Source organism: Cricetulus griseus, chromosome X (assembly GCF_003668045.3).
Source record: "Cricetulus griseus strain 17A/GY chromosome X, alternate assembly CriGri-PICRH-1.0, whole genome shotgun sequence".
Lineage (NCBI taxonomy): Eukaryota > Metazoa > Chordata > Mammalia > Rodentia > Cricetidae > Cricetulus > Cricetulus griseus.
The window spans coordinates 34,152,259-34,179,529 of NC_048604.1; the positions used below are offsets into that span (position 1 = coordinate 34,152,259).

At 35.7% G+C, this 27,271-nt stretch overlaps 1 protein-coding gene across 1 annotated transcript in view; it reads right to left on the bottom strand.

Moving 5' to 3' along the window:
- The window catches only part of Htr2c (5-hydroxytryptamine receptor 2C), an 86,185-nt gene that overhangs the window by 15,014 nt on the left and 43,900 nt on the right, over window positions 1–27,271 (bottom strand). The window contains exon 3 of the mRNA XM_035450077.1: window positions 8,111–8,311. Within this exon, the coding sequence (XP_035305968.1) occupies window positions 8,111–8,311 (201 nt within the window). The remainder of the gene's footprint in view (window positions 1–8,110; window positions 8,312–27,271) is intronic.

Here is a 27,271-nt window from a genome sequence, read left to right on the forward strand (position 1 = left end):
TCAGGAATGTTACTAGTACTCAAATATGAACACTGGGATTCTATATTGTCTAAATAATGCACATTTTATTCTTCCCGCCTTTCAACTCAGTAAGACAGGAAATCTCCCCTTGACAAAATACAGCCAGTGGACAAGGCTTTCTCACACTCCTAGTTTTTAGTCTGAAGTGGCAGGAAATCAGCATTTTTCATCCTGTCGAGGAAACTATTAGGTGGAAGTTCTATTCTGTGTATGCTGTGGCTGAGTGTATAGAGTCCTAAATTGCTACTTTCACAGATCATAAAGCAGTGGTTCCATGTCGAGAGAAGCCAAAAGACTAACTGTTCCCGAAGCACTCAGTGACTACAGTGCATTTATTATTCAGAAAAACCCACTAGGATTCCTCACCCTCCCCCCAAATCTACTTCCAAAATTGTGTTATTGAACTTTATCTTGGGAGAGAATTGACAATAAAGTTAATATTCTTAATCTCTTTTCACAGAATCTGAGTTATTTACAGTATAGTGCAGAAAAGTTCAATCCTCAGGACACTGAAAAATAGTGGAGATTTCTCACCAGTAGGATGAAAATTCAATAGACCAGAATATCCACTATAAAGTGAATCAAAATGCGCGTACACACACACACACACACACACACACACACACACACACACACACATGAAATAGCAAGAAGTGAAGAAGGAAAGAAAGGAACAGAAGAAATATTTTTTAAAAAATAATCTACAAATCTAGGAATTCAATCAACCTTAATTCCCACAAATCCACAGAACCCCAAACAGATACCTCAGAATTAAAATGCCGAACAGGTAAGAGAAGTAGAAGATTTTAATATTAGGAGAAAGAGAAAAAAGGGCTCATATCATAAGTCATAATAAATACCATTTTATATTTACTTCTGGGTGACATATTTGTTTTAAGTAAAACAAAGAACCTTAATACAGGTAAGAGAGTCAGGAATCATTCTGAGAAAGCTGATTAAAGTTACTAAAGTAATATTTTATAATCAAAGAGAAATGCTGGAGTTCAATATCTAGAACATACATAACTGAAAGGGGAGAACTGACTACCACAAGTTATCCTCTGATTTCCACACAATGCAGTAGAATGTGCATACCCACATACATACCTGCAATGAGTTAATAAATAGGATAAAAATTTCAATAGGAGTTCAAGGAGAGATATAGATAAATCTAGAAAAGTAAAAGCTGAGAATATTTATCACCATCATACTTATCTTACAAGAACTAGTAAAAAATGTTCTTCAAACAGAGAGATTCTAGATGATAAGAAGAAAACATTAGAAGAAGTAAAATTCATTGATATACGTTTATTTAACTGGATTATTTACATTTTTGATGTCTAGTTTTTTCTCAACAAAAGAATATCAAATGGTAGAGAAACACTTGAAGAAATGTTTAACATCCTTAGCCAGCAGGGGAATGTAAATCAAAAGGACCTTAGGATTCAATTTTATACCTGTCAGAATGGCTAAGATCAAAAACACAAATGACAGCTTATACTGGAGAAGATGTGGAACAAAGGGAACACCCCTCCAATGCTGGTGGGAGTGCAAACTTGCACAGGCACTTTGGAAATTAATATGGTACTTCTTCATAAAATTGAGAATTAATTTACCTCAAGACCCTGCTATACCACTCTTGGGCACATAACCAAAGGATGCTCAATTATACCACAATGACACTTGCTCAACTATGTTCACAGCAGCATTATTTATAATAGCCAGGACCTAAAAACAACCTAGATGCCCCTCAATGGAAGGATGCATATAGAAAATGTGGTACATTTATACACTGGAGTATTACTCAGCTGTTAAAAACAATGACAACAGGAAATTCGAAAGCAAATGGATGGAAATAGAAAAACGTCATCCTGAGCGATGTAACCTAGGCCCAGAAATATAAACAAGGTATGTACTCCCTCATAATTGGGTAGAGAGGCTTGGTAACAAGGAGGGCCCAAGGGGCACCCATGGATCTCCCTGGAAAGGGGAAATAGAAGAGATATCCTGGGTGGACTGGGGACAGGTGGGGATGGGAACATGAAGGATTAGGTTGGGGGATGGATGGTTGGAGATAATTCTGAAATACATGATTGGAATGGGTGGGAGCATTTAGAGGTCAGGTAGAAACCTGATGCAAGGAAAACTCACATTACTCTATAAGAATGAACTCAAATAAGACTCCTGGAGATAGTAAATATGTAGTCTCAACTTGTCATTTCTTGTGTTCAGATTGGCAACTACCCCAGCTGTCATTAGAGAGCCTTTATCCAATAACTGATGGAAACAAAAACACAATGGTAAGAATTATTCACTGGCTAGGAGACCGCAGAAATCTATGGGGGCTCCTGTAGTAGATCAGTACTTATCCCTAGCATAGGTATGGACTTTGGGATCCCATTCCACATGGATGGATACTCCCTGAGCCTAGACACATGGGGGAGGGCCTAGGCCCTATCCCAAAGGATATGACAGACTCTTAAGAACCCCTATGGAAGGCCTCACCCTCCCTGGGGAGAAGAAAGAGTATGGAATAGGTAGGGTGTGAGTTGGGGGGGCAGGGAGAAGGGGAGGAAGAGTGAACTGGGATTGACATGTAAAATAATATTTCTAATTAAAATAAAAAACATTATAAAATAGTAAAAAAAAAATTTGCATAGCATAGGAAACAGCCAAGGGTGTTAGGAGGAAACTTAGAGAATTCAAGGAATTAACTTTCAAACTGTACATCGGATAAGAAGCTAATAACCAGAATGTACAAGGAAATCAAACAACTCAATAGCAACATGAGAAACCTATAAAGCTCCAATTAAAAAATTTCTCAAAGGAATTTTAAGTAGCCGATTAGATATTTCAGAACCTCCACATCATCAGTAATCATAAGGGTGGAGGTTGATGGGAGGGGGTGGGAGATGGAACCGTAGGAGAGGAAGAAGGGGGAACTATGGTCAGCATGGAAAATAAATTAAAAATCCTAACTAAATAAAAATAAACTGACAAGGAAAAAATCAAATTACAAAATTCATGCAAAATTCTCAGAAGCAGTTCACTACAGAAACAGACATGTCAAGATTAAATAATTTCTCCCCTCAAACTTTGAGCTGAAATAAAAGTACAGTAGCCTTCACAATGAGATAGTCTCACTAAACAGAAGCTAAAGTAATAAAAATGGCAACAAGTCAAGATGACATATGGATGACAAACACATAGATAGTCATCTAATGAAAAAACTATAAAATACACTAAGAATAATTAACATAATTTAAAAAGAAGTAGCTAGTTCCAAATCAGAATGGAGACTCTACTACATAACTTTCACTGACAGGTTGAGTAAATAAAAAAAATTAACAAGGAACTACAGGACTTGATCTATGCTATAATATAGATAGACCTAATATATGTCTACAGAATGTTCCAAACAATGACAGCAGAATATATATTCTTAAGTGCACCCATAAGAGTTCCCAAGTATATTATTACAAATAGATGTTCAAATAGTCAGGAAACAATTCTCAATTAGCTTACAAGGACTGAAAATAGGCAAAGTATGTTTTCCAACTATGATAGAATAAAAGGAGAACTCACTAATAGAAAGGTAATTTTGGAAATTCTCAAACATAGGAATAAATTGGGAATTTGGTAGTCTGATACTATATGAATAGTGGATCAAAGTAGAAGCCATAATATATTAAAATATGTTAGGATAAAATTAAAACACACCATAACAAAACTATGAGACACAATGAAAGCAGTGCTTAGAAGAAAAATTGCAGTTGCAATGTTCATATTTTAAAAGATATCAAATGACTAAACTGATTTTTCTTTAAAAGTAGAGAATGGACAGTAAAACAAACCCAAAGAAGAGTCACTGAATGAAATTTCTGTCAAAAGGTGAAGTAAGCCCAAGGTAAGCAGGTAAATGGACATACAGAAGGAGCAAGTATCAATGACATGGAAATGGGAGGTAAAGAAGAAATTTGCTTCTTGGAGAAATTCAGTAAAACTAATATAGCATTTGCAAAATTAAAAAGAAAAGAGAGACAGTAAAAGGAAACCTTTAGGAAGATATTAAAAGGATGATATAAGATTTATATATGCTGCTTAGTGCCAACACATTAGAAACATTAGGTAAAATACACAATTCTTTGAAAATGACTATGTTCCAAAATAATATGAAAAAGAAAATGATAATATTACTATTCATTTTGAAGTAATTAAATCAACAGTTAAGATCTCTCTCTCTCTCTCTCTCTCTCTCTCTCTCTCTCTCTCTCTCTCTCTCTCACACACACACACACACACACACACACACACACACACACACACACACACACACACACTCAAGTCCTGCTACATGACTAAATTATTTAATTGTTCTAAGCAAAAGTGATACTCTAAAAATCTTCAAATACTTAAAAAGATATAGAGACAGTTCCTCACAACTAAAACTATCCACCAAAGAAAACAAAATAAAAAGTAAAAATATCTCTGGACAATTAGCTTAAAAGGTTAATTAAATTAAAAAAGAATCCAAAGACATAGAAATGAAAAATCTGTTACCAAATGGAATCTATGTAAGCAATTCAAGGTTAGTTACAATTCAAAAACATATAATCAACTATACTAAGAGAACAAAAGAGGAAATAAATCCAATAATCATCACACTAGATACGGATAAAATGATTTGAGGAAATTCATACCTATTATGAAAAGTCACAACTAATATAGAATGAAAGGGAAATTCCTGAATCCAATGAAAGAAATTTTCAAAAGGCCTGAACTAACACACATTAGTTTCTTTTGTTTCCCTATGCCAGACAAACCTTCTACCATTGAAGCCACACCCCAGCACACAAACAACACTCTTAATATTGAAATACTAAAACTTTTCTACTCAGACAAGAAGGGAAAATGTCTTCTATCTCCACTTTGACTGAACACTGCTTTGCACATTCTATCAAGGTAATAAAGATAGGAAGAACCAAATGAAACTGTCATTATAAGTGATATCATGGAGCATATATAGAAAAGGGCAGAAACTCCTAACATCTCTTAGAAATGTCAAGTGAATTTAACCAGATCTCTGGGCAAAGAATAAATACGTAAAATTTTAGGTGTATTTATTTATGTATACCACCAACAAGCAATCTGAAATAAACATTTTAAAACCAATACTATTTACAATAGCAGTCAAATAAATTAAATGCCCAGAGATGTGTCTACAAAAGATAGATGGAAGACTGAAAACTGTAAAATCAAATTTAAACACCATAAGGAAATATTAAATATTTCTTTGTACATATGGATATGTGTATGGATTGCAAACCATAGTATTGTTTGACTTTACTCAATTCAATTATTCTTTTTAAAAAAACAAGATATTTTACTTGGAGACTGATAAACTAATTTTGATTTTTATGAAAATGAAAAGATTTTAGAGTACTATGTATAATTTTGAAGACTACAGCTAAATGATTTACTGTACTTCATACTTATCAGGCTTACTGCTTGAAATAATGTCTGCCAGACACACCTGAGTTTCTCAGAATTGTATATAGGTAGATATTTTCTCAAAAAATAAATGTATTGAGCTCAAGTCAGGTAACAAGCATAGGTGATGTTTCATGCCAATGATACAATGTAAACTTTTATCTGACTATTGATATTTTTAAAAACTTCATATCCATCCCTTAAAGTTTGATATCTTCTGAAATTTTAAAGACTTTTCTGTTAATATCAGTAGTGACTATTAGCACCCACAATATTTTGATATTGTATAATGAAATAATCAAATTTTGGAAGGTCTGTATAATTAGTGAACCAATATTTTCCCAGTGACCTATGCTTTGTGTTTCGAAATCAAGTGTCAATAATTTGCTTATGTATTTTGGTGGATTTTAATGTGGCAAGGAATTAAAAATTCCAAGATACTGTTTCAGATTCTACATTGCAAGTAAAAAAAAAAAAAAGCTACCGCTTGCTAAGTTCTCATACAATGCCAATTCTCTCATAATTATCTGAAGTAATTATAAAAACACTTTCCTGTATTGAAGTTGTCTGTGTGATGTTGTGTATTATTTTCACAACATTAAATAATTAAATATTAAATAATTAAAAATAGCCTATTTCAATAAATTAGATGAAATTAGCAGACTAACACTGAAGAGAGTACAGAAAGCAATACTTGGGATTGAAGTGAATTACTTCTTCACCAAATCCAATGATAAAGACTGCAAAACAATGCCCTTCTTCTCACTGATTTTATTTTTGCAAGCATAGTTATTGTCCTAGATCTAATTATGTATATATTAAGATACAATAGATTTGTGTTTTTTTTTTAAATTCTTTCTTGTTTGCTTTTTAAGACATGGTTTCTCTGTGTAACTTTGGAGCCTGTCCTGAAACTCTGTAGACCACGCTGGCCTTGAACTCACAGAGATCTGCCTATGTCTACTTCCCAAATAAAGGTGTATGCCACAACTGGTCAGCTTATGTTCCTTTTTAAAAAACCTGAACAAATAATTTTCTCTTAAAATGTTCATTTTTAACACACTTAATATTGATGTCCTATGAGTCACTGTATGTTTAAGAGTATAATATAATCTTCAGAACAAAACATTCAAAAATTGATATATAATTCATCTAAGAAATCACTAGCAGTTTTGTTCTTGGTCCTCATAATCACCAAGGTTGGCTTGTTGAGATCTTATAACATCATTGTAGATTTGTCTGTCTGTCCTTGAAGTTTTGTCTAGCCTCTTTGGATGAGTCCAAATTATTGTGTACTTACAAATTTATTATGTTACATTTTCTGGATGAATTTAATGTCTCACCATCCTGTAGTAAACATTCTACAGAATATTTTTACCAAAATTTTATGCTTACTAATAATGTTGCTGTATAATATTTTTGTTGGCGTATGAGGTAAGGACCTTAAAAAATTTTCGGCTTTTTATTTTTATGTTCTTAATATACTCTACATATCTTCATTATTTTCTATGTACATGTTATTCTTTTCTCATCAAATTTTAATGTAAAAGTATCATTTTATCTTAAAATTTTCATACTTATATCTATCACCTTATATGCTGATTTATGAGTTGACAGAATGTGAACTGAACTTCATAAGCACAATTGGCATATATAGATTGGTATGCTTCTGTGGGAGGCTTCATGGCTTGTTATCTAAGAGTGCCTTGCTGTGTATGTACAGAATCAGCTACAACAAAACAATCTTAAAAGTGATACAAGTCTATGTATCACTTGACTAATCCACAGATAAAACTATAGATGATTAATGAATAGTGAAGAGAGGTTTGGATCTTGTTATAGTCTCCCTCTGAATGTTCCAAAGAAACACAGGTTGAAGACAAATTATTTCATGAGACATATAAGTTCAACTGGGTGAGAGGAGAGGATTAGAAATCGTCTAACTTCCATCTAGTTAAAATTCTTGACTTTAATATCAGCATGGTCAAAACATTTATGAATATCTTAAGTATGTGAAATAGCATGGTCATTTGTCTCTCCTTAAATAATTTGAATCTTTCAAAAAACAACAGCTGTCTTTTTGTGTTTAAGCAGAACTAAAAAACTAATTAAAATGGATGAGAAATAGTCAATTTTGTTTAATAGCAACACAAATTTATGTATGTTTATTTCATGCCAATTAAAATTGAATTATTAATTTTCCATTAAAAACTTGCATATAGGATATGTAAAAATTAGTAGATCAAATATTCTGGAAAGATCTTTCTTTTTATAGATTTCAAGGTTATATTTTTAAAATTTAGGCTTTTTTATATCTTTGTAGTCTTCATAACATTTTGTATCTGTGTTGCAGAATCCATTGGTTTATTAATGTAAAAAATAATTTAGCTATACAAATGGAAAACTTATGCCTTCATATCCATATGCATTATACCACTTTCATTATTTTTAACCTAAATATCAGATATGTAGGTCAAGAATAATTACTCGTCTCCCGATCAAACGCAATGTTACCAGTCGATGTCTGTAGGTTGTTCACAGTACATAATCCGAAAGTATTGAGCATAGCCGCTGCAATTCTATGGCCAGGTATAATTACCTATTGATATTGCCCAAACGATGGCAATCTTCATGATGGCCTTAGTCCGCGAATTGAACCGGCTATGCTCAATAGGATTACGTATTGCTACATACCGGTCCAGCGATATGGCGCAGAGGTGCATGATGGACGCAGTTGAAAATAGCACATCTAGTGAGATCCAGACGGGGCACAAATATCTAGGTAAAGGCCAGACATAATCTGAAAGAGAAAAAAGAGAAGACAAAAAAAAAAAACATGTTATCCAATTTGACCGTCTACACTTTTCCATTGTAGTCTACTTATTGCTCCCTCTCTACAACATTTTAAAGACAGTAAAATTTCATTATTTTTTCCAGTGATGATGATGATGATGATGATGATAAATAACATCAGTTATAATTTTTTTAATCACAGTAGACATATAATATAAAAGTAACCACTTTAATGTGTGCAATCCCAGGTCATTTAGTCGCTTCCCAATATTGTACAAACATGTCTTCCTTCTAGGCTTGGAATATTTCTTTAGTACAGAAGAAAAATACTATCCATTATGCAGTCAACAACCCTTTGTTTGTTCCCTGACTCCTAGGAAAACTATTTTTTGTCATTACATATTTATATACTTTGGACATTTCATATAACTGGAATTATTTTCATAGTGGGATTGTTGATAATTATGTTTGGAGGCTTCTATGTGTTCATTGACTCATTATTACTATGTTCCTATCAATAGCTAATGGGGTGGTCACATGAGATTTTTCAAATGCTCTTATTACCTTTATGGATTGTTTATTGTTTTTTCCCACTTTTTATTTGAATTAGAAACAAGATTGTTTTACATGTCAATCCCAGTTCCCTCTCCTGATTTCTCTTTAAACCTATAATGGCTCCCTCTATTATGGTGTCTCTTATCTTGTTCTCTATTCTTTCCCAGACTCAATCTTCCTGCTCCCTCATGTCCTCCTCTCCCCTCCTCTTCTCCCCTTCTCATTCTCCTAGTTCCCTCTCCCCTCTTGCCATGCTCCCAATTTTCTCAGGAGATCTTGTCCCTTTCCCCTTCACGGATTGTTTATTGTTGCGTATAACATAGAAATAATTTTAGTTTATGGATCCAGTGTGTAGTTTCCTCATGATTTTTGCTATATAATCAGAAATATTTCTGTTTGTTTTTCAGTTTTCTCTCAGTGTTCTATTTTCTTTCCTTATCTAGAGTATTTAACTTGTCATATGGTATGTGACATTGTATTACTTCCTAATCTTTTAAAATATTTGTCTATCATCTATCTATCTATCTATCTATCTATCTATCTATCATCTATCTATTTTTATGTTTGTGCACACATGCATATGTGTGTTACTAAAGGCCAGAAGAAGCCCTTAGATCCTCTGGAAATGTGATTTTCAGGTGTTTGCTGAGTTGCTTCATATGGGTACTGAAAACTGAAATGAGGTCCTCTGAGAACATGTCAAGTACTCTTAACCCCTGAGCCATTTCTTCACTCCTACTTGTTAATCTTTCAGTTCTATGGAAACATACCCATTTTTGTACCTAATTTTATTCAATCGTGTCACTTAGTTTTTCTCCTTTCCTTAGTTTTTCTCACTAAAACTGTCAAATTTTCAAAGAAGTTTTGGATTTCTAAATTGTGTATTTTCTTAGTCTATATTATTGTCTTTGTTGGGGTTTCTACTGCTGTGAAGAAACACTTAGTTGGGGAGGAAAGCGTTTATTCAGCTTACACTTTCATAATCCTGTTCATCATCAAAGGAAGTCAGGACAGGATCTGAAACAGGGCAGGAACCTGGAGGCAGAAGCTGATACAGAAGCCATGGAGGATTACTGCTTACTGGCTTGCTCTCTGAGGCTTGTTCAGTCTGCTTTTTATAGAACCCAAGTCACCATGGGCTGGGCCCTCCCACATCAATCACTAATTGAGAAAATGCCTTATAGCTGGGTCTCATGGAGAGATTTCCTTAACTGAGGCTTCTTCCTCTCTGATGACTCTCCTTGTGTCCATTTGACACAGGAAATCAGTCAGAAAATTATGTTTATCATTTTGCATGTTGGGCTGATCTTGCTCTTTCTCTCTAGTTACTCAATGCATAAAGTTAGGTTGTTGACATTCAGTGGTTGAATCACTTTAGTGAACATATTATTTCAGTTAATGTGCTTCCAAATTTGTGCTTGGTTCCTTTTTATACTTCTAAACTTTTAAGTATGTTCTCTTTTGCAACATCATTTTCCTTGTCTCCTTTAGTTCTTTGTTCACTATTTCCTTTAGCAGTTTAAATAATTTAAGTAATTGATTCCAAATCTTTTATAATTCCATTCTTGGGCGTCCTGTAGTCAGTATTTGCTTTTTTTCTCAAGGTGAACACCTTTTCTGATTACTATTTATGATTTTTTAAATTCTGTTTTTTGGAGACAGGCTTCTCTGTGTAGCCCTGGTTGTCCTGGACCTTTCTCTGTAGACCAGGCTGGCCTTGATCTCACAGAGCTCGATCTGCCTCTGCTTCTCAATGCTGGGATTAACTACCACCTGGCCTATGATTTTTAATATTAATGAAACTTGTGTATTTGGGAATATTTTTAATTTGATGATGAAGCACCACTGTAAATCAGATTTTTCTCTCTCCCTGTGGGTTGATGCTATGTGCTTTGTTGGGCTTTTTTGTTTGTTTAAAAGTTCTATGACTTTTAGCAAATTTAGGACTTTTCAATCCTTATTTTTCAAATAGAATGTTCCCTCTTTTACCCATTGAGTCTCAAGTCATGTATATGTCGGAGAACTTTAATATATGATTTGATCATTTATTCCATAGGATGCATTATTTCTTTTCTGAGTATGTTTTGCTATCTGGTGCTGACTTTAATGATTGAATTTCTCTTCAAATACACTGCTTTTTTTCTGTCATTTACCATTTGCTCTTATATCTATCTTTTAATCTACAAGATTTAAAACGTTTCATGTATTATTTTTCAGCTTTGAAATTCCTTTACTTTATTGTGTCTAAAAGAATGGTCTTAAAAGAATGTTAAGTATTTTAGATATTGTGGGTCTTTGTAGTCCTAGATGCAATAAAAATTAATGCTCTGGATTCAGCAAATTCAGGCAAATAAAGTCAATATATTGCTTACAAAATGAAATGTTCCATGTATTATTTTTCAGCTCTCAAATTCCCTTTATTTACTTTGTTGTTTCTATGTCTTTTGAAAGTTTCAATTTCCAATGATTATGAACATAGCTTCTTTTATATCATCATCATCATAATAATCTCTGAATTTCAGTGTCTGAATGTTTTCAGGGTATGCTTCTGAAAAGTGGGTCTGTGCACATGCTTGAATGTTACTTTTCCCTTGTTATTTTTTGAAAATTTATCATAACCTAACCATTATGAATATTATATTGTCGAGATGCTGGATTTTATTTGTATTGCATCAAAGAGTATTTGTGGTTTTGTTTTGTATGCCATTATTGACTTAGTTGGGAACAAGTCATAATTTTTATTCCTTGGGCTGCAGCTTAAATGTCATTTCAATTCACTTATCATTTCTTAACCTACTTGAAGCATTTACTGGCAAGCATAACTTAAATTAATGAACTTTTAGGAGGAGTTTATGGCTTTTCACAGGAGAAGTTGTGGTCTTTTTATCACTGTTCTATTAGCTATTCCTTCAACTTCTCGACTGAATTTGAAGTTTATTTAGACTTTTTTCCTAGGTCTGCCTTCCTTCCTTCCTTCCTTCCTTCCTTCCTTCCTTCCTTCCTTCCTTCCTTCCTTCCCTCCTTCTTTCCTTCCTTCCTCCTCCCACCCTCCTCCCTCCCTCCCCCCTCCTCTTCTTCTTGATGTTGAGACAGAATCTCACCCTTCTAGCTAAGGAAATCATTATGTGACATTTAGCTATGACAATCCTCCTGGCTCAGCCCTCCAGAGTGCTAAGAATAAGTGTGAACCAACATGCCTAGTTTCTTCCGGTTATTTAGGTCACAAAACTGAAGATTATTTATTAGAGTCTTAGTGACCTCTCATGGCACAAAGTATTTCTTCCTCTTGAATTATATGAAAGTGATGGCTGTTGAAAACTCGACCAATGTCATGTTTATTCAAGTGTTCATTGCTAGGAAGTCCTCTAAACAGAGTGTTAATGAATTTTGATTGCTAACTTTTCTTTTTGTTTTTCAGAGCTAGGGCTTGAACCTATGTCCCTGTGCATGCTAGGTATGTGCTCTACTATTGAGCTACAACCTCAGTCTGTTATCACTTCTCTTTGCTTCCTTGAATCATGTCTGCCATGGAAGTTGATTGTATTGATGATTACAGTACTTGACATGTTTTGCTTATAAAATTTCATTCCCAGTTGTGCTTTAAATGTACAGATGAGGAGAAGTTCCACTGGATAAACTATTATATCTGTTATTTTCTACCATAAATGCAGATTTCTTAGAGCAATAAGTGAATTTACATGATCTAGGCACATTTGCCATACAGTTAATATGTGGAAAGTTTAGAGATTTCCATAGTAAAAAAGAATAGCTGGAAAAGATGAAATCTTATTTTTAGAAGCAAAGTTACATATAATGTTTTACAGGATGACACTTTAGGGTTTAGAAGACAGCAGATGATGTCCATACACCTACTAATAGACTCTCTGGAGACAAAGCAGAATGGATTGGAGAACATCTGTCCTAAGATGAATTATGGTGGACAAATATTAATTTTCCTAGCAAAGAAAGGAAGGAAAACTTAGGAAGTGCAACATCTTAGGCCCCAAAGAGCAAGTGCTTTGTTTCCAGTGTGGAGTGAATGTCCTTGAAGACGGTTGGAATTGTGTTTAAGACAAAGAGAGAAACTTGGGAAATTCTCACTGCACTTTTATTACGAGATAACTTAAAGATGATAGAGAACAAGAGTCAAAATCAATCAATACCACTGAGCAGATTTATAATCAGCCACACAGGAAACTTGGGATCCACATGCCATTTACTTGATGATATGTTCATCATGACAAGGTCAGCAGAAATGAAGCCAGTTTTTTAGATCCTGGCTGATTTTTGTACCGATTGAAGTTGTAAATACAAAGGTCCTTTTCTGCAAGGCCCATTCTGGGAATACATAGCAAGTGTACTGGGCCAAGATTCAGAGACTGAGCCTGCCGAATACCATCAACGGTATGGAAAAGTGTTGAGTCAGATCTCTGCAGAATCCCATGCAGTGGACACGTCATCTGATGAACAGATTAGAATGAGACTCACTTGCTCACCTGAAAAGGAACAAGCTCTGGCAAGTGCTTAAAAATGTTTTAAAAAGAGTATGAGGTCTGCCAGAGAAAAGCTTACAGCCCTATCCAAGTAGCTAGAGAAAGAGAGCCAAATGTCCCACACCCTCTGGTGGTGGGTAAACAGTAGACTGCCAGAAGAAGCAAAATCCCACAAAGGCTTTGATCTCACTGAACTACACCTAATCCGATGGAGAAAAAAAGGCGAGGCTTCAGACAGGCTCAGCCACTGTGCCCATGTGATACTCATGTGAGGGAATTTAGAGAAACAGATTGCCAGGCTTTGCTAAGTTCTCTTTCTTTCACCTTTATATATTCCTTACGGACTATATCTAGTTTCAGTTTTGTGAACCATGTTGCTCTGCCCACTTTTGCCTTAATTGAATAGGCTTTCCTAAAGAAAATAGGTTGACCTGGGGTGTGAACGGATGTGTGGGTTCTCCCTGTGCCGTCCTCCATAACACTAAGATTGTTCGGGGTTTGATTGCATTTCTTTACCTCTTTCTGCCTTTATCGGGTGCTGTCTTACCTCTTCTCTTCTTTTTTTGTTGTTCCTGCTTTCTATTTTGTTTTCTCCTATTACTGATTATGCCTATTTTTTCCATTTCAACTCACAGTAACTAGGGTTTTAGTGTATATTGTTCTATGCTTGTTTATCCCCACAATATTATTGGGTTTAAAATATGGTATTTATTTATTTTAATTTTAAAGGTTCGTTTGTTTATGTGTTTTATGTATATGAGTGCTCTGTCTGCTTGCACACCTGCACACCAGAAGAGGGGATCTAATATATTATTATACACGGTACTATCAACATGTCTTTAATGATGGATATGTGAAAGATAATTGCTTTTAATTGACTATTACTTCATGTTCACAGTGGATTCACCTCTAGTGACTTTTTTCAGTTAGCATTCTAATTTCAGGGGGATCTTGGGATAGAGTTTGATTCCTGAGCACCAGTCTAACAGAAAATAATTGCTACCTTAACCATAGTATAATCTGGTCCCACTTAAATGTTATCAAACTTCCACACACACAAAAGCATAGTTGACTTATGGGCTAGGAGCAATGGCTCAGCATTTAAGAGCACTGTCTGCTGGTCCAGATGTTCTGAGTTCACTTCCAAGAAAACTACATGATGGCTCACAACCATCTAAAATGAGAGATATCTGATGCCACCTCTGGCATGCAAGCATACTGGCAGAGAGAGCACTCATATACATAAAATAAATAAATCTTAAAAAATTAGTTGACTTAAACTTAAATTCCCCAATACATGTCTCCTGAAAAAATTGTAAATCCCACAGTACTGGCCTCCAATGACCTCCTTTAGATGAAGTTCCAGACGAAAAATCAAAAAAGTTTTCATACATGTGTTAAGAGAAATCAAAGATGACATGAATAAACTCTTCAAGCTCCTTTTCTTATAAATTATTATTTTTATGTGCATTGCTGCTTTGCTTGCATGTATGTCTGTGTGACAGTGTCAGTTCCCCTGGAACTAGAGTTACAGACAGTTGTAAGCTGCCATGTGGGTGCTGGGAATTGAACCTGGGTCCTCTGGAAGAGCAGCCAGTGCTCTGAACCACTGAGCAATTTCTCTAGCTCCGTGAATAAACTCTTGAATAAATTGCAAAAGGATACAAATAAATGAAAAAAATAAGGAGGTCTGTCGGTGCTTTTAAAATGAAAATTGAATAAAAGAGGAACACAGAAGAAAAATGAACTAAAATGCTGGAAATGAAAATGTATATGAAAGTCTAGTCAATAGAATGGGTCACTGGAAAGATCAAATATCAGGACATTACAGCCCTAAACATATATTCAGTGAAGAAAAAGTCTACCCATTTTCATAAAAGAAATACTACTAAAGTCACAGATCAACCCTCAAAGCAATACTAGTAGATTACTCAAATACCTCCACTTCCTCCAATACACAGGTTATTAGACAAACATATAAAGAGGAAAATTATAGGTAAATGTTATGATATGTCAAATGGGCCTAGAGAACACATACAGAGCATTTCATGTGAGAGAACATTCTCAGTGTCCCCTGGAGCTTTCTGTAGAATACATCATGTGTTAGACACAGAACACATCTTAACAACCACTGTCTTGTAATGGAATTAAACTAGAAACAAACATCAAAAGAAACTACAGAAAATTCACAGGCAAATTGAGATTAAACAGTACACAAGTGAATGCTGAACAGGTAATTGAAGGAATCAAGAACATTTTAAAATTCATAAACAGAGTGTCAACGTCAAAACTTGAAATCCTTTAAATAGGTTAGAGACAAATAACATCCATTAATATACATACAAAATTTCAGTTTCAATACTAATAAACAGGGTTCAGAAAAGTACCAAAGACCAATACATCAAGACAAAACAACAGTAATTACAGTAACACAATCATGATCCAACACTGTAAAATATACCAACACAATCTATTATGTTAATGATAGAGAAAATGTTATGCTATTTTAGTAGATACTGAAAATAATTTGAATAAGCAAAAATCATTCTTAATTAAAATTTTAATATATATAGAGAGATATAGATATAGATATGAAGAACTCTCTTCAATTTGATAGTTTACCTGAAAACAACAACTAATAGAAATAATACAATAATTTAGGTAATGCAGTCTTCAAATTCAGGAACTAGAGATGATAACTTTCTCATTTTCATTATTAAACATTTTTTCTTTTTGCAGTTATAATGCTTAAACTTAGGTCCCTCTGAGTGCTAGGTAAATAAGACTGAGCTTACTCATTGTTTCTGTTTATTTTTTTCATTAGTTAGTTATTGTGTGTATATGTGGGGCTGACATTTGATACGGTAACGTGGAGGTTAGAGGACAATATGCACTATTCTGTGTTCTCATTTTAATTGGTGGATCTCAGCAATCAAACTTAGCTGGTTAATCTTAGTTGTAAGTGTTCTCATATGCTGGGCCATCTTACAAGCCCCTGTTGACACTTTGTTCATTATTACTGAGATGAGTATTTAAGCAACTTGTTTGGCATTGGAAAACAAGGAATAAAATTATCTATATATTCCTGCCACTGTAGGCCTAGTAAAACTATAGCTTCTAAAAGCAACAATAGGTTCAGTAAGAAGAAATTATAGTTTGTCTGTATATAAGGTAAGTAGAAAACAATCTAGAGGTTTTAATTGTCTAAGAGCAAGTACTAGAAACAGGAAAATGAAAAAATAATTTGTTACAGTGACACATTTCATAAAATTCTAATTAAAAATTTGCAAGATAAATACAAGATCTATATTTGTTTCACTTTTACTCTTTAATTAATCATGAATCTTATAGAAAATGCAAATCTATGTCTAATCATATAAGAAATCATACTGTTGTTCTTTTTACGTGAAAACAAAAGAATCAAATGTGTTTATATGTGACTGAAAATACACCTGGAAAGATGCAGATTTGTCATATACAAATTTTTGGTAAATACAGTACTTATTTCACAAAATATTTCAAGAGGCAAGCCTAATCTTGAAAACAAATTGTAAATATGTATAATTATATATCATATAATGATAAGTCCCTTTGATCTGGCTAGATGCTATATCTAACAATTATGTTTTCAAAAACATTGGGTGACATACCACTGTCTCTCTTGGAATCATTCCTGTCTCCACTTTGTAACTTGGATTCTTGCCTGAAATTAGACTGCTTTTATCCTATTTACAATTATTAAATCCTTTCTGGATTCCTGATATGAGGTAAATGACTTCTGACTTAGTAATCCAATTTTACTTTTTCTACTTTAAGTCTATAAATGGCATTCTTTCTATGAGTAGGTATTGAATTCTCTCTTTCTCTAGGTACTCTACCTGCGAATATCATCCATAAAAATGTCCAACTACCAAAGCTCCTCCTGTTGGGTGTTGGCATAATACTGAGAGGAAGTGACACACTTTGAAGCACTGCCTATGGGTCTATAGGAATTTCTGCAAACTTCGCTATCCCTTTTGTCATATGGTTCCAGGTAGATGCGCTGGCCACAATTTTACAGATGCATTCACATACCCTCGTCCTCTTAAGAGCTAGTTATATCAGTGAGTCTCCACACTTCCTAGTGACGTAGCTCAATATCTTTGTTTCTTCTATGCTTGGATTTTATTGCTCTTCAATCAAGCAGAATGGCGTTTCCAGTATCTGTCATGACGAAGTGGGCGGGGAGATGGGACATCCTACATATGCAACCAGCCAGCCCCCTCTTAGTATGAAGTAGGGATTTCCTGGCAGCACTATGCAGGATGTTCAACCTCCCTGTCCATAGGAGGGTCAACTGCTGCACCTTGAACTTCAGTTCTCTGTTGAGGAACTTGTCATTGATTGATGCATCTCTGTACAAATGATGACAAGAAGACTTTGTCTTCTGTTTCTGCTGAAATGGCAGTGACTACTGATAACCTGAATGGCCTACAAACCTGGTAACCAATACACCACCTTTTTCTCCAATTATTCTCCACATCTCAGAACAATCATCTGTTACAGACCTTTAAAAGAGTTCTTACACTAATTACAAGTTCCACGATAATTTATCTGTTACCCTTGCCAGATACACTCCAAGTTTAGGCAACCCTGACTGTTTAAATAATAGTCCTATAGGCATATTACACTATAGTAAAGTAAATTCTAGTGCAGTGAGAGTATTCTGCATATACACTTTTGGGAAATGCTAGCACAGACTAAGGTAAATTTAATTAATTATCAAAAATGTAGTTTGAAGAACCACACTGAGTTCAGAGATTGTAGCTTCACAGTATGATGACAAAATTCTGAAAGAGTTATGTGGGGACATATTGTATTAATTGACTTCTTTCAGCTGAGAAAATTCTGCCTGTGTAGCCCTGAGGACTTCACTGCATTTGAAAGTTATGACCCTACAGTTCCACTAGGAACTCATACCTGGCTTGTTTATTATGATTGGCAAATAATTATTTCAAAGCACCCTGTAAATTTTCCAACTGAGAATCTCACAACTCTAAGGTTTTCTACATGTCTTTTAAATTTTTATTATTTTGAGAATTATATACATTGCCTTTTGATCATGTTCAGTCCCTTCCCTTATCTCTTCCCAGGTCCCAGGCCCAATTCCACACCCATCCAACTTTGTGTCCTCATTAAAAAAAAACAAAAAACAAAAAACAAAACAACAACAACAAAAAAACATCGAGTCCCATTAGCCCTGCCTTTACACTTTATACAGGTGTGTGAAGTGTGATTGACCTTTCAGGGGGCACACGCATAAGGAAAAGGAATTCTACCTCTTCCAAAAGCTATGACTTTGGGTTAATCTACTTTCATTTAAACAGACTTGCAAGCCACTCCCTAAGGACTGATGATAAATATTTTCATTCCCTATTCATATATTAGTTTCAGAGTGTTTTCATATGTACAAGGACAGACCACAAACCTCCTTTGTACTCTCTGCCTTTCTGAGTATGTATAAAGGATCATTTCAGCTGGATTTGTACTATGTAACCCCACTTTTTCAGCAGCAGGAAAAATGAAATGATACAGAAAGGGGAATAAGGGTTGTGCCTTTAATTTTATGTTTCTGTATTTCCTTGTTTGGGGCTTTGGCTCCAGCGTATTACTTTAACCATGCTATAGTTTGGTTTCTGAAAAGAAAATACTTGATGATGTTGAAGTGCAAAGAGATTGTTGAATCAATAGAAAAGGAGGAATGGCAGCAAGACAAATGTAATCACCATGGAGATTAGTATTCACACTCATGTTTGAGTGTCTTTCTTAAATAAATTAAGTCTGGGTAGCAGTAGCAAGATTTTTTTTAAAAAAAACTAGGCTTCAAGGAATTCATTTGAAAAGTTACTCAAACTATGGACAACTTACTAGTGAGACAGTGGCTGGGATGCCAGGGGTTCTGGCCTCAGCACTGTTAGGGATATTGGAGTGGGTTGTCACAACCTGTGCCCCAAGTCAAGTCTGGCCACCCATCAGCTTCTGCCCAGCATTGACCCATCATATTATGGGCTTCAGTCTCATCCTGTCAAGTTGTGAGAACTGTTAGAAATCTCTTTCTGGGAGACTAGTTCCCCCTTCCTCCTCTCAGCATGAGGTTCCTAGGGAAATTCTCATTTGTTTTGAGTCTATTGTTTCAACAGTCTGATAGTCAAATTGAGACCCAAGTGTCTCTTTAGTATATCTTCATTTCTGCCTGACCAGTTACAATTCCCCTCTTTGTATTTTAGTACCTCCATCTTGAGGCAGATTGTGTCTATGTTTGAAACAAATATAGGAAATGAGAGTGGAAAGAAATTTTCTGTTGGATGCACATTAATTTTAGTGGCAGGAAGAAATTCCTATAAAGTATGGTACCATTTATTATATGGTATGCATTACATACACATTTTATAGTGAATATTGTGTATATGATAATATCTGTTACACATAATATGTATGATAACACATGCCCTATTAAACTTGATAAATTATTGAAGGATTTTTTTAGTCAAAAGTATGCACAAGGCACGGCTCCAGTTTGGGTTAGAGCACTACATGCTTTCCTTAATTTGCTGTGACTCCAATAGTAACTGGATAACCTGTGATGATTATGAGCCTTGTTAAATGAAATCTATAGGATTTCATTAGACTGTATGGCATACATTTTAGGGAACTACAATTTACTCTAGTGTCATCTTTGGTTATTTTCCCCTTTGAGTTTTCTCTGTATTTATTGATTTTGGCTGTTTTCCCCCATACCGATACCTATCAAATAGCCCTTTGCTTCATGTTCTTCCAAAGAAACTCCTATGCATAATTAAAGGCCCAGCTGAAATAGTACTTCATTTAGGAATCCATTTCTGAAACTCCATGTACAGTTACTATGTCTTCCAAATGTAAACTGCATATATCTCTATTCTAGTACATTTATTGTACCACAGTTTTTCTTTATATTCCCTGATATACAGGAAAGCTTTGGAGAGTCTGGGTACTCTGGAATGTGTCCTGTACTCTAGCGAGTAACAGAGGCACCAGTACTTTTATGCCTCATGATGTCACAGATCACCTTATTATTGACATCATCTTTGCTCAGACTTTCAACCAATGAGGACAGACCCAGTAGTACACAGCAACCTCCTTTCAACAAGCAGTCTCAGTCTCACTCTGGTCGGTCTACGTATTGGCTGGCTCAACCAAGCAAGCCCCTGGTAGCCAGTCTTTCTAGCCTCTATGCTTCACAACAAGATCATTGGAACACTACCGACATAACCTGCCGTCCTGTCTGCAAGTAGCATCTGTACTTTGGGTCTTCAATGTCATATCAGTTTCCGATGCCTCTGGATTTAAATCTTCACCTCTTTTAAGACTACTCTCAAGACTGAACATGGACAATATTGAAAATTACTGATGGAACTCCTCAACAAACTCCTTTGGACTGTCCAAGTACCTGTTTGAGCCTCTTCTTTTCATCATGGACTTGAGAACGTGAACTTAATCTACTGAACCAGACTCCAAGATGGGAGTAGGATTTTTTGCCCGATTATACTATCCTTCTCTTGAAGAAATTTATGCAGGTCTTAATAACATACCACCTCCACCAGTTATCCGTCAAAAATTTCCAAGTCCATATTTCTTGACACTGTTTCTGGAGATAGTCAATCATCGAGGGGGTGGTTTTAAGTATTTCCATGCAATAAAAGAGATTGTGAAATATCATTTTGATGTCTATAAGAATCTTTTATGGTAGATTTGTTTGGGAGGTGGCATGACATTTTTTGGAGTTCAAGCCCATAATTTAACTATATGAAATACAGTACTACTTTAGACATTGTAAGTATAACTAGTAGCAAATCTAAATTCTGAAAGAGTTTTTGTCTTTGAAAGCATAAAATATTTGTTTTAACATTTGATACTTTCTTTAACAAGCTCTCAACTGTTTAGCATGATAATTCAATTAATAAAATGACATTAGTGAGAATATTGATAATTGGTATTGATAACAGTCAAGTCATTTGACTTTGACAAAAGGATGACATATATTATTCATATGTTTAAGCACATCCTGTCTGAGCTACTGGAGTGTGCCTTCATAGCATAGAGCATGGCTTCTATGGCTCTTCTACATAGAGGGCACATAATTAGGGTAACCAAAGGGTGAGCTACAGAGTCTTGGATGTTCATCAGCATAAATGTTTTCTTTCCACTGGAAGTAAACTAGGTGCATAAATAACTATTGACAAACAAGAAAGAAAGCAGCTGGTATGTTCTAAAACAATTTCAAAAATTGTCACTGTAGCAGGAAAAGTGACACTATGATGAGATTGTTTTACTACAATTAGTGATGAGTGCTTGGAGAATGAGGTGCTACTTGCTAATGGATGACTAATAAAGGAACAGACTGGGAATGGTTAGTAATTCACCAGGAAGCAACATAGTTTGCTAGGATGAAGCATCCAGCAGTAAATGCCCTTCAATCTTATATTGTTTCACATGTTTTAATGTCTCCTGCCAAAGCAACATAGAAGAGTCATAGGAAAAGTACCAATGATGGAAATGGTACTTAGGGATAACAAATTCTGAACGAAGGTTTGGAAGCTGTGTGTGCATGTAGGTTTATTTTCCTCTATCCTGCAATAAAGATTGCAAACAGTCTTCCTTACTTATAAAGCTTCATTAAATGTTTTCACAGTTGCTCTCTCTCTCTCTCTCTCTATATATATATAGAGAGAGAGAGAGAGAGAGAGATGTGTCTACATATATTTCTAGTTCAACAGACACCTCTATCAACAATTTAATATTTGCTCTCACCAGTTGACAGCCACATTTTCCCAAAATATTCCTACAGGTGACCAGGTACATCTAAAGTGAGACATTCTTGGTGAATCAAGAAGGGAATTTCATCCTCAGATTAAGTAGGTTTTTCTTTCTATGGGACCACTGGCTAGTGGAGGGTAAAGTATAGAAATTAATAATTCCAGAATTCAGGTATTAGGCCATCCAGAAAAGAATGTAAGACAATTGACTGGATTGGAAAAGTTTTGCCTTATAAAGAACCAAAAGAAAGAAAATATCCCTAGAATTTGAGATAGAGTATTGTTGTATTGACTTTGTAGTGGTTCATATTAATAAGCACCAGGATATGTCTATTAGTTCAATAGCGGCATAATGGTTATATTGATAACCAACTACTTTCTTATTGAATTGGGTGCCCACTGCACAAGGAGGCATTCATGCTTGGTAATGTAAATCCAGTCTAAGGTTATGGCTGAGTTGGTAATAGGTCCTAAAGAGGAAGCTACTGATATTGCTTTTCTAAATGGATATGATGTGCCCTTCTCAGTTGTTCTTTTCATATTTATGGTTTTGAATTAGTGCTGCTGTCAGCTTTTGTCAGAGAAGCTTCTACTTGATGTGGCAGCAGGAACTGCAATGACTTGTAACTGGTCAACATGCTGAGAATCAGTTACTATTGATTGATCACTCTTAAATGGGACAACTGTATAGCCCTCTGCAGCAAGGTTCAGGAGCATCATGGAAAGGAGTCTAAAGGACAGGGTATGAACAGAAGTACTGGAGAATGCTTTCTTCTGGGACATGATTTGGCTATTGGAACTACAGCTGCTATTATCTGCACAAGATTCAGCCAATCAGCATCTGTCATAAAGGAGGGAGGGACTCATGAGTCTCCATACCTTCCTGATTTTTTAAAGCCAGTTAGATGTAGGCCTAGGGGTGGGCTCAAAAGGATCCATCCCTCCCTCAGATTTTATAGAGAGTTAACTGTAACAAGAGAGAAGGTGTTTATGAGCCCCATTCTCCCTGTTTTTTGGGGGGAGGTCAGTTAACTGTAGCGAGAGGGGAAGTGATCAAGAAGGCCCACACCTCCCTGGGTTGTAATTGGCAGTTAACTGTAGCAAGAAAATAGTGGTTCATGAGGCATAACACACACCCCGCCATCATGGGCTTTTATAGGCAGTTAACTGTGGTTGGGGAGGAGGATTCATGAGGCCTCACCCTTCCCTGGATTTTTATTGGACATTAACTGAAGCTAGGAAGGTCATGGAACCCTATAAGTCCCTCAGAGAGGAGGGGCTTATGTGGTCCCCAGCCTTCTCTCATGGTTTTTGAAATAAGGAATTAACTAGAAAAGAGGACCTCAAAAGAGTAATGGATGATGAATATGATAAAATTACATGGCATACATGTATGAAAAGACAATGCATCTCATTACTATATAATTAATATGTGCAGTTGAGAAAATGCCTTCAATTGAACAGCCTGTAGAAAGGCCTAGCATACACTCTCTTCATTGATGTTTGATAGAAGAAGGTCCAGTTCACTGTGGGTGGTGCTACCCTGGGTTGGAATTCCTGTATGCTAGAAGAAAGTAGTTTAAACAAGCCATGAGGAGCAAGTCAGTTGGAAGTACCCCTCCATGGCCCATGACCTCTTCATCAGTTCATATCTCCAGTATCTTGCCCTGAATTTCTGAATGATGGACTACAAGTTGGAATATGAAATAAAAACTTTACTACTCAAATGAATCATGGTCAGTTTTTTTTAACCACAAAATGGAAACCCTAACTAAAACAGAAATTAATATAGGCCATGAGCTGTAGCTGTGACAGTGTTGGCCCATGTTTTGTGGGGAACTGAGGATAGACTTTGGAACTTTGTTCTAGAAAAGCCATTGAGTGTTCATAGCTTATTGAGCTGCTGTGAGGACTTAGATGCTGTTGCTGAGAACAGTGTGAAGGAAGAAGTCCTGGCTTGTGAAGTCTCAGAGTCCCTTAAAGATTCTTTTGGACAATTTGGTATTTTGAGTTAAGAACCACCATAGTAAAAATTTGCTCTGTTGGGACAATCAATACTGGTCAGATGGGGCTCAAGTGTTGCCTTCGATTAAGAAGAAACCAGGATATTTGACACAAAATCTTTTAGGAAGTGTTTTCTAGGGAAAAGCAACAGAAGCTGTGGTGCAGAGGGGGCCACAGGTATATCTCATGCCAGAAGCCAAACTTGGTAGTGTAAAAGTCACCCAGGAGGTTCTGATTTTGAAGGCATGAAGGGTCCTGGAGAGCAGCTGAAGCTTTGCACTGTGTAGCAGGGCTGGGGTCCTGGAGTAAGGGTAAGGAGAGGTCGGTTGTGAAGGCATTGCATCAGTTGCAGCAGGATAGCCCAGCATTTTGGAGATGCCATTACCTTGAGATGACCAACAGTGAGCTCATTTGCTGTAGGATAACCCTGCTTGAGTCTAGGAGACAAGCTGTGTGCTGTGGATTTCAGAGCTGAAGAAATGGAATTGAGCCTAGAGGATCATGTGCGAATTCCTGATGTTCAGCTTTAGAAATTTTTGAACTTTTTGATTTTTGGCTTTGATTTGATTGTGACTAAGCCCTGATTTTTCTTTCTTGAAGTAAGAATATATATAATTTTGATTTTACAGGAGCTATGAATGAAGAGACTTTGGAATTTTTGAGAGACTATGGATACTTTAGAGACTGGATATTTTAAAGGGACTCAAGCTTTGAATGTTTAAAAGAGACTGAACTTTTTTTCAAGACAGGGTTTCTCTGTGTGTTGTCCTGGATTCCTTGGAACTTAGTCTGTAGACCAGGGTGTTCTGGAACAGTGATCCACTTGCCTCTGCCTCCTGGGAGCTGGGATTAAAGCTGTGTGCCACCACAGCCCAGTGAGACTGAACTTCTAAAGTGTTTAAAGACTGTGGAACTTCTAAAAACTGAAATGTTTTCTTTTGATATTAACATCACATCATGGGGATAACAATTGAGGTTATGGTTTAATTGTGCTATAAGTTTGTATATCGAGTTGATGAAAGGTTGATTGTTCTGGGTAGTTTTATGTTAACCTGACACAATCCACAGTTATCTGGCAGGATGGAACTTCAATTGAGAAAAGAGCCCCACCAAATTGGCATTGTGGGCAAGCCTGTGGCATATTTTCTTGGTTGATGATGATTGGTATGGGAGAGTCCAGCTCACTGTAGGCTGTGACATCCCTGGACCACTGGTTCTGGCTGCTATATAAAGAAAACAGACTGCGCAAGCCATGGGGGACAAGCCATTAAGCAGCACTTTTCCATGACCTCTGGTTCAGTTTCTGCTTCCTCGTTTCTATCCTGACTTCCCTTAATTTTGAAGAGTGACAAACACATGTAGACTGAAATAAGATGACAGCAATAGAACCTGTAACTAGCACATTAAGTTATTTCAGGCCAAATGGGCTCAAAACTGTTATTATGGTAAATCATCTGAAATTGCTAAAACTCAACTTCAGTGACCTACAAAATATTGTTTCATGTTTTTTGGAGAGAGAGAACATGAAGTTCAGTAGGTATGAAGTTGGGTAGGATCTGGAAGAAGTTGGGGAGGTGAAATAATATGATCAAAATATATCACATAAAAATTGAATATAAATAGTTGAAAATAGTTCAAACTAGTTTGATTCCCTTTCTGCAGAGCAAATTTAAGGCTTTTGATAGAATATAACAGATCCTTTGGCATTACATTGACTGGATGCAGTCTCCACTTCTTAGAATTAAAAAACAATCTGTGATTAGGAGAAAACAGTTTCATTGTGTTCCTGAACATTTTAGATAACCCAGTTGATGTGATTCTATATGTCTTATTGCACATTTCAATATTATAATACCTTTTTTGTCAGGACCTAGGGTAAGATTGTGGCTCAGGTTCATTTCTGGTTCATCCTTGTACTGATGATATAGCTCTTTATGGTGCTAAAAGAGGTATGCACCTATGTTGACTTCTCGATATTCTTTCAAATTATTTGTTTAGCAGATTTCTACAGTGCAATAACTGCTTCAGTCTTGAACTATTATATCTGAGCTCTAACTTTGAGTTAAAATTTTCCCTGGTGCTTCATTATTATCTTTTCAGTTCTTTTTTTAACAGCTGTACTCATAACATACAAACACACACATATGAACATATTTATGTGTCTGATATGCTTGATCAGTAGTTTTACTCCAAAGAATGTAGAATACTACATTTCAGAAAACTAAAATCAAGGCTTAATAGTCTTATATTTTCCTATTAACATTGTTTCTAATTTGTCTGAAAATCTTTTGATAAGTCACATAGCAAACCTGGTTCTGAGCTTCAAGGACTTTGTACAGAGATGCTTTGTAATCTTTGATGGTACTGATTCTTTGATAAATAAAAAAGATTTACAAACTGACCAGAACAGAGAGTAGACTGGAATTAACAAGATTAGCAATGAAAAGGGCCTTGCTACAGCAGACTAAAATGAAATTCAGAGGATCATTGGGGAATATTTTGAAATTCTATGCTCCAAAAAGCTAGAAAATCTAGAAGAAATAGATGAAATCCTAAACACACATCTTCCACCAATATTGAATTAAGAATATATAAGCAACCTCAACTTACTCAGAAAAAGCAGTGCTCATGTAAGTAACCTTAATGGAGTTCTGTTGGGGAATGTACTGTGTATGTTTATCTTATTGATTGTTTAATAAAGTACTGTTTGGCCAATGAGACAGCAAGTTAGGCAGGGCTAGGAGTTAAAGAGGATTCTGGGAAATGTAGTAGAGAAGTGGTGTTCCAGGCAAGAAGTGACATAGCAAGGAGACTCATACTTAAGCAAGGAGAAACAGGAATTGTCCGTTTTCCCCTTTGCATCCTTGAGTGGCAGGATGTGTGCCATCCAAGAGAGAGGCCTTCCAAGACATATATGAGGCATAGAAAAACACTAACTTATGATTCAGGTTCAACATAGTGATGCAGGGTAGGGTAGGAGGAGTGCTAGTTTAAAGCCTGTCTGGTCTACATAACAAGATTTTTTCTTAAAGAAAGTTGTGTTCAGTAGGCTACTTCCTGTTCTGAGCTGATTTCTAAGATATT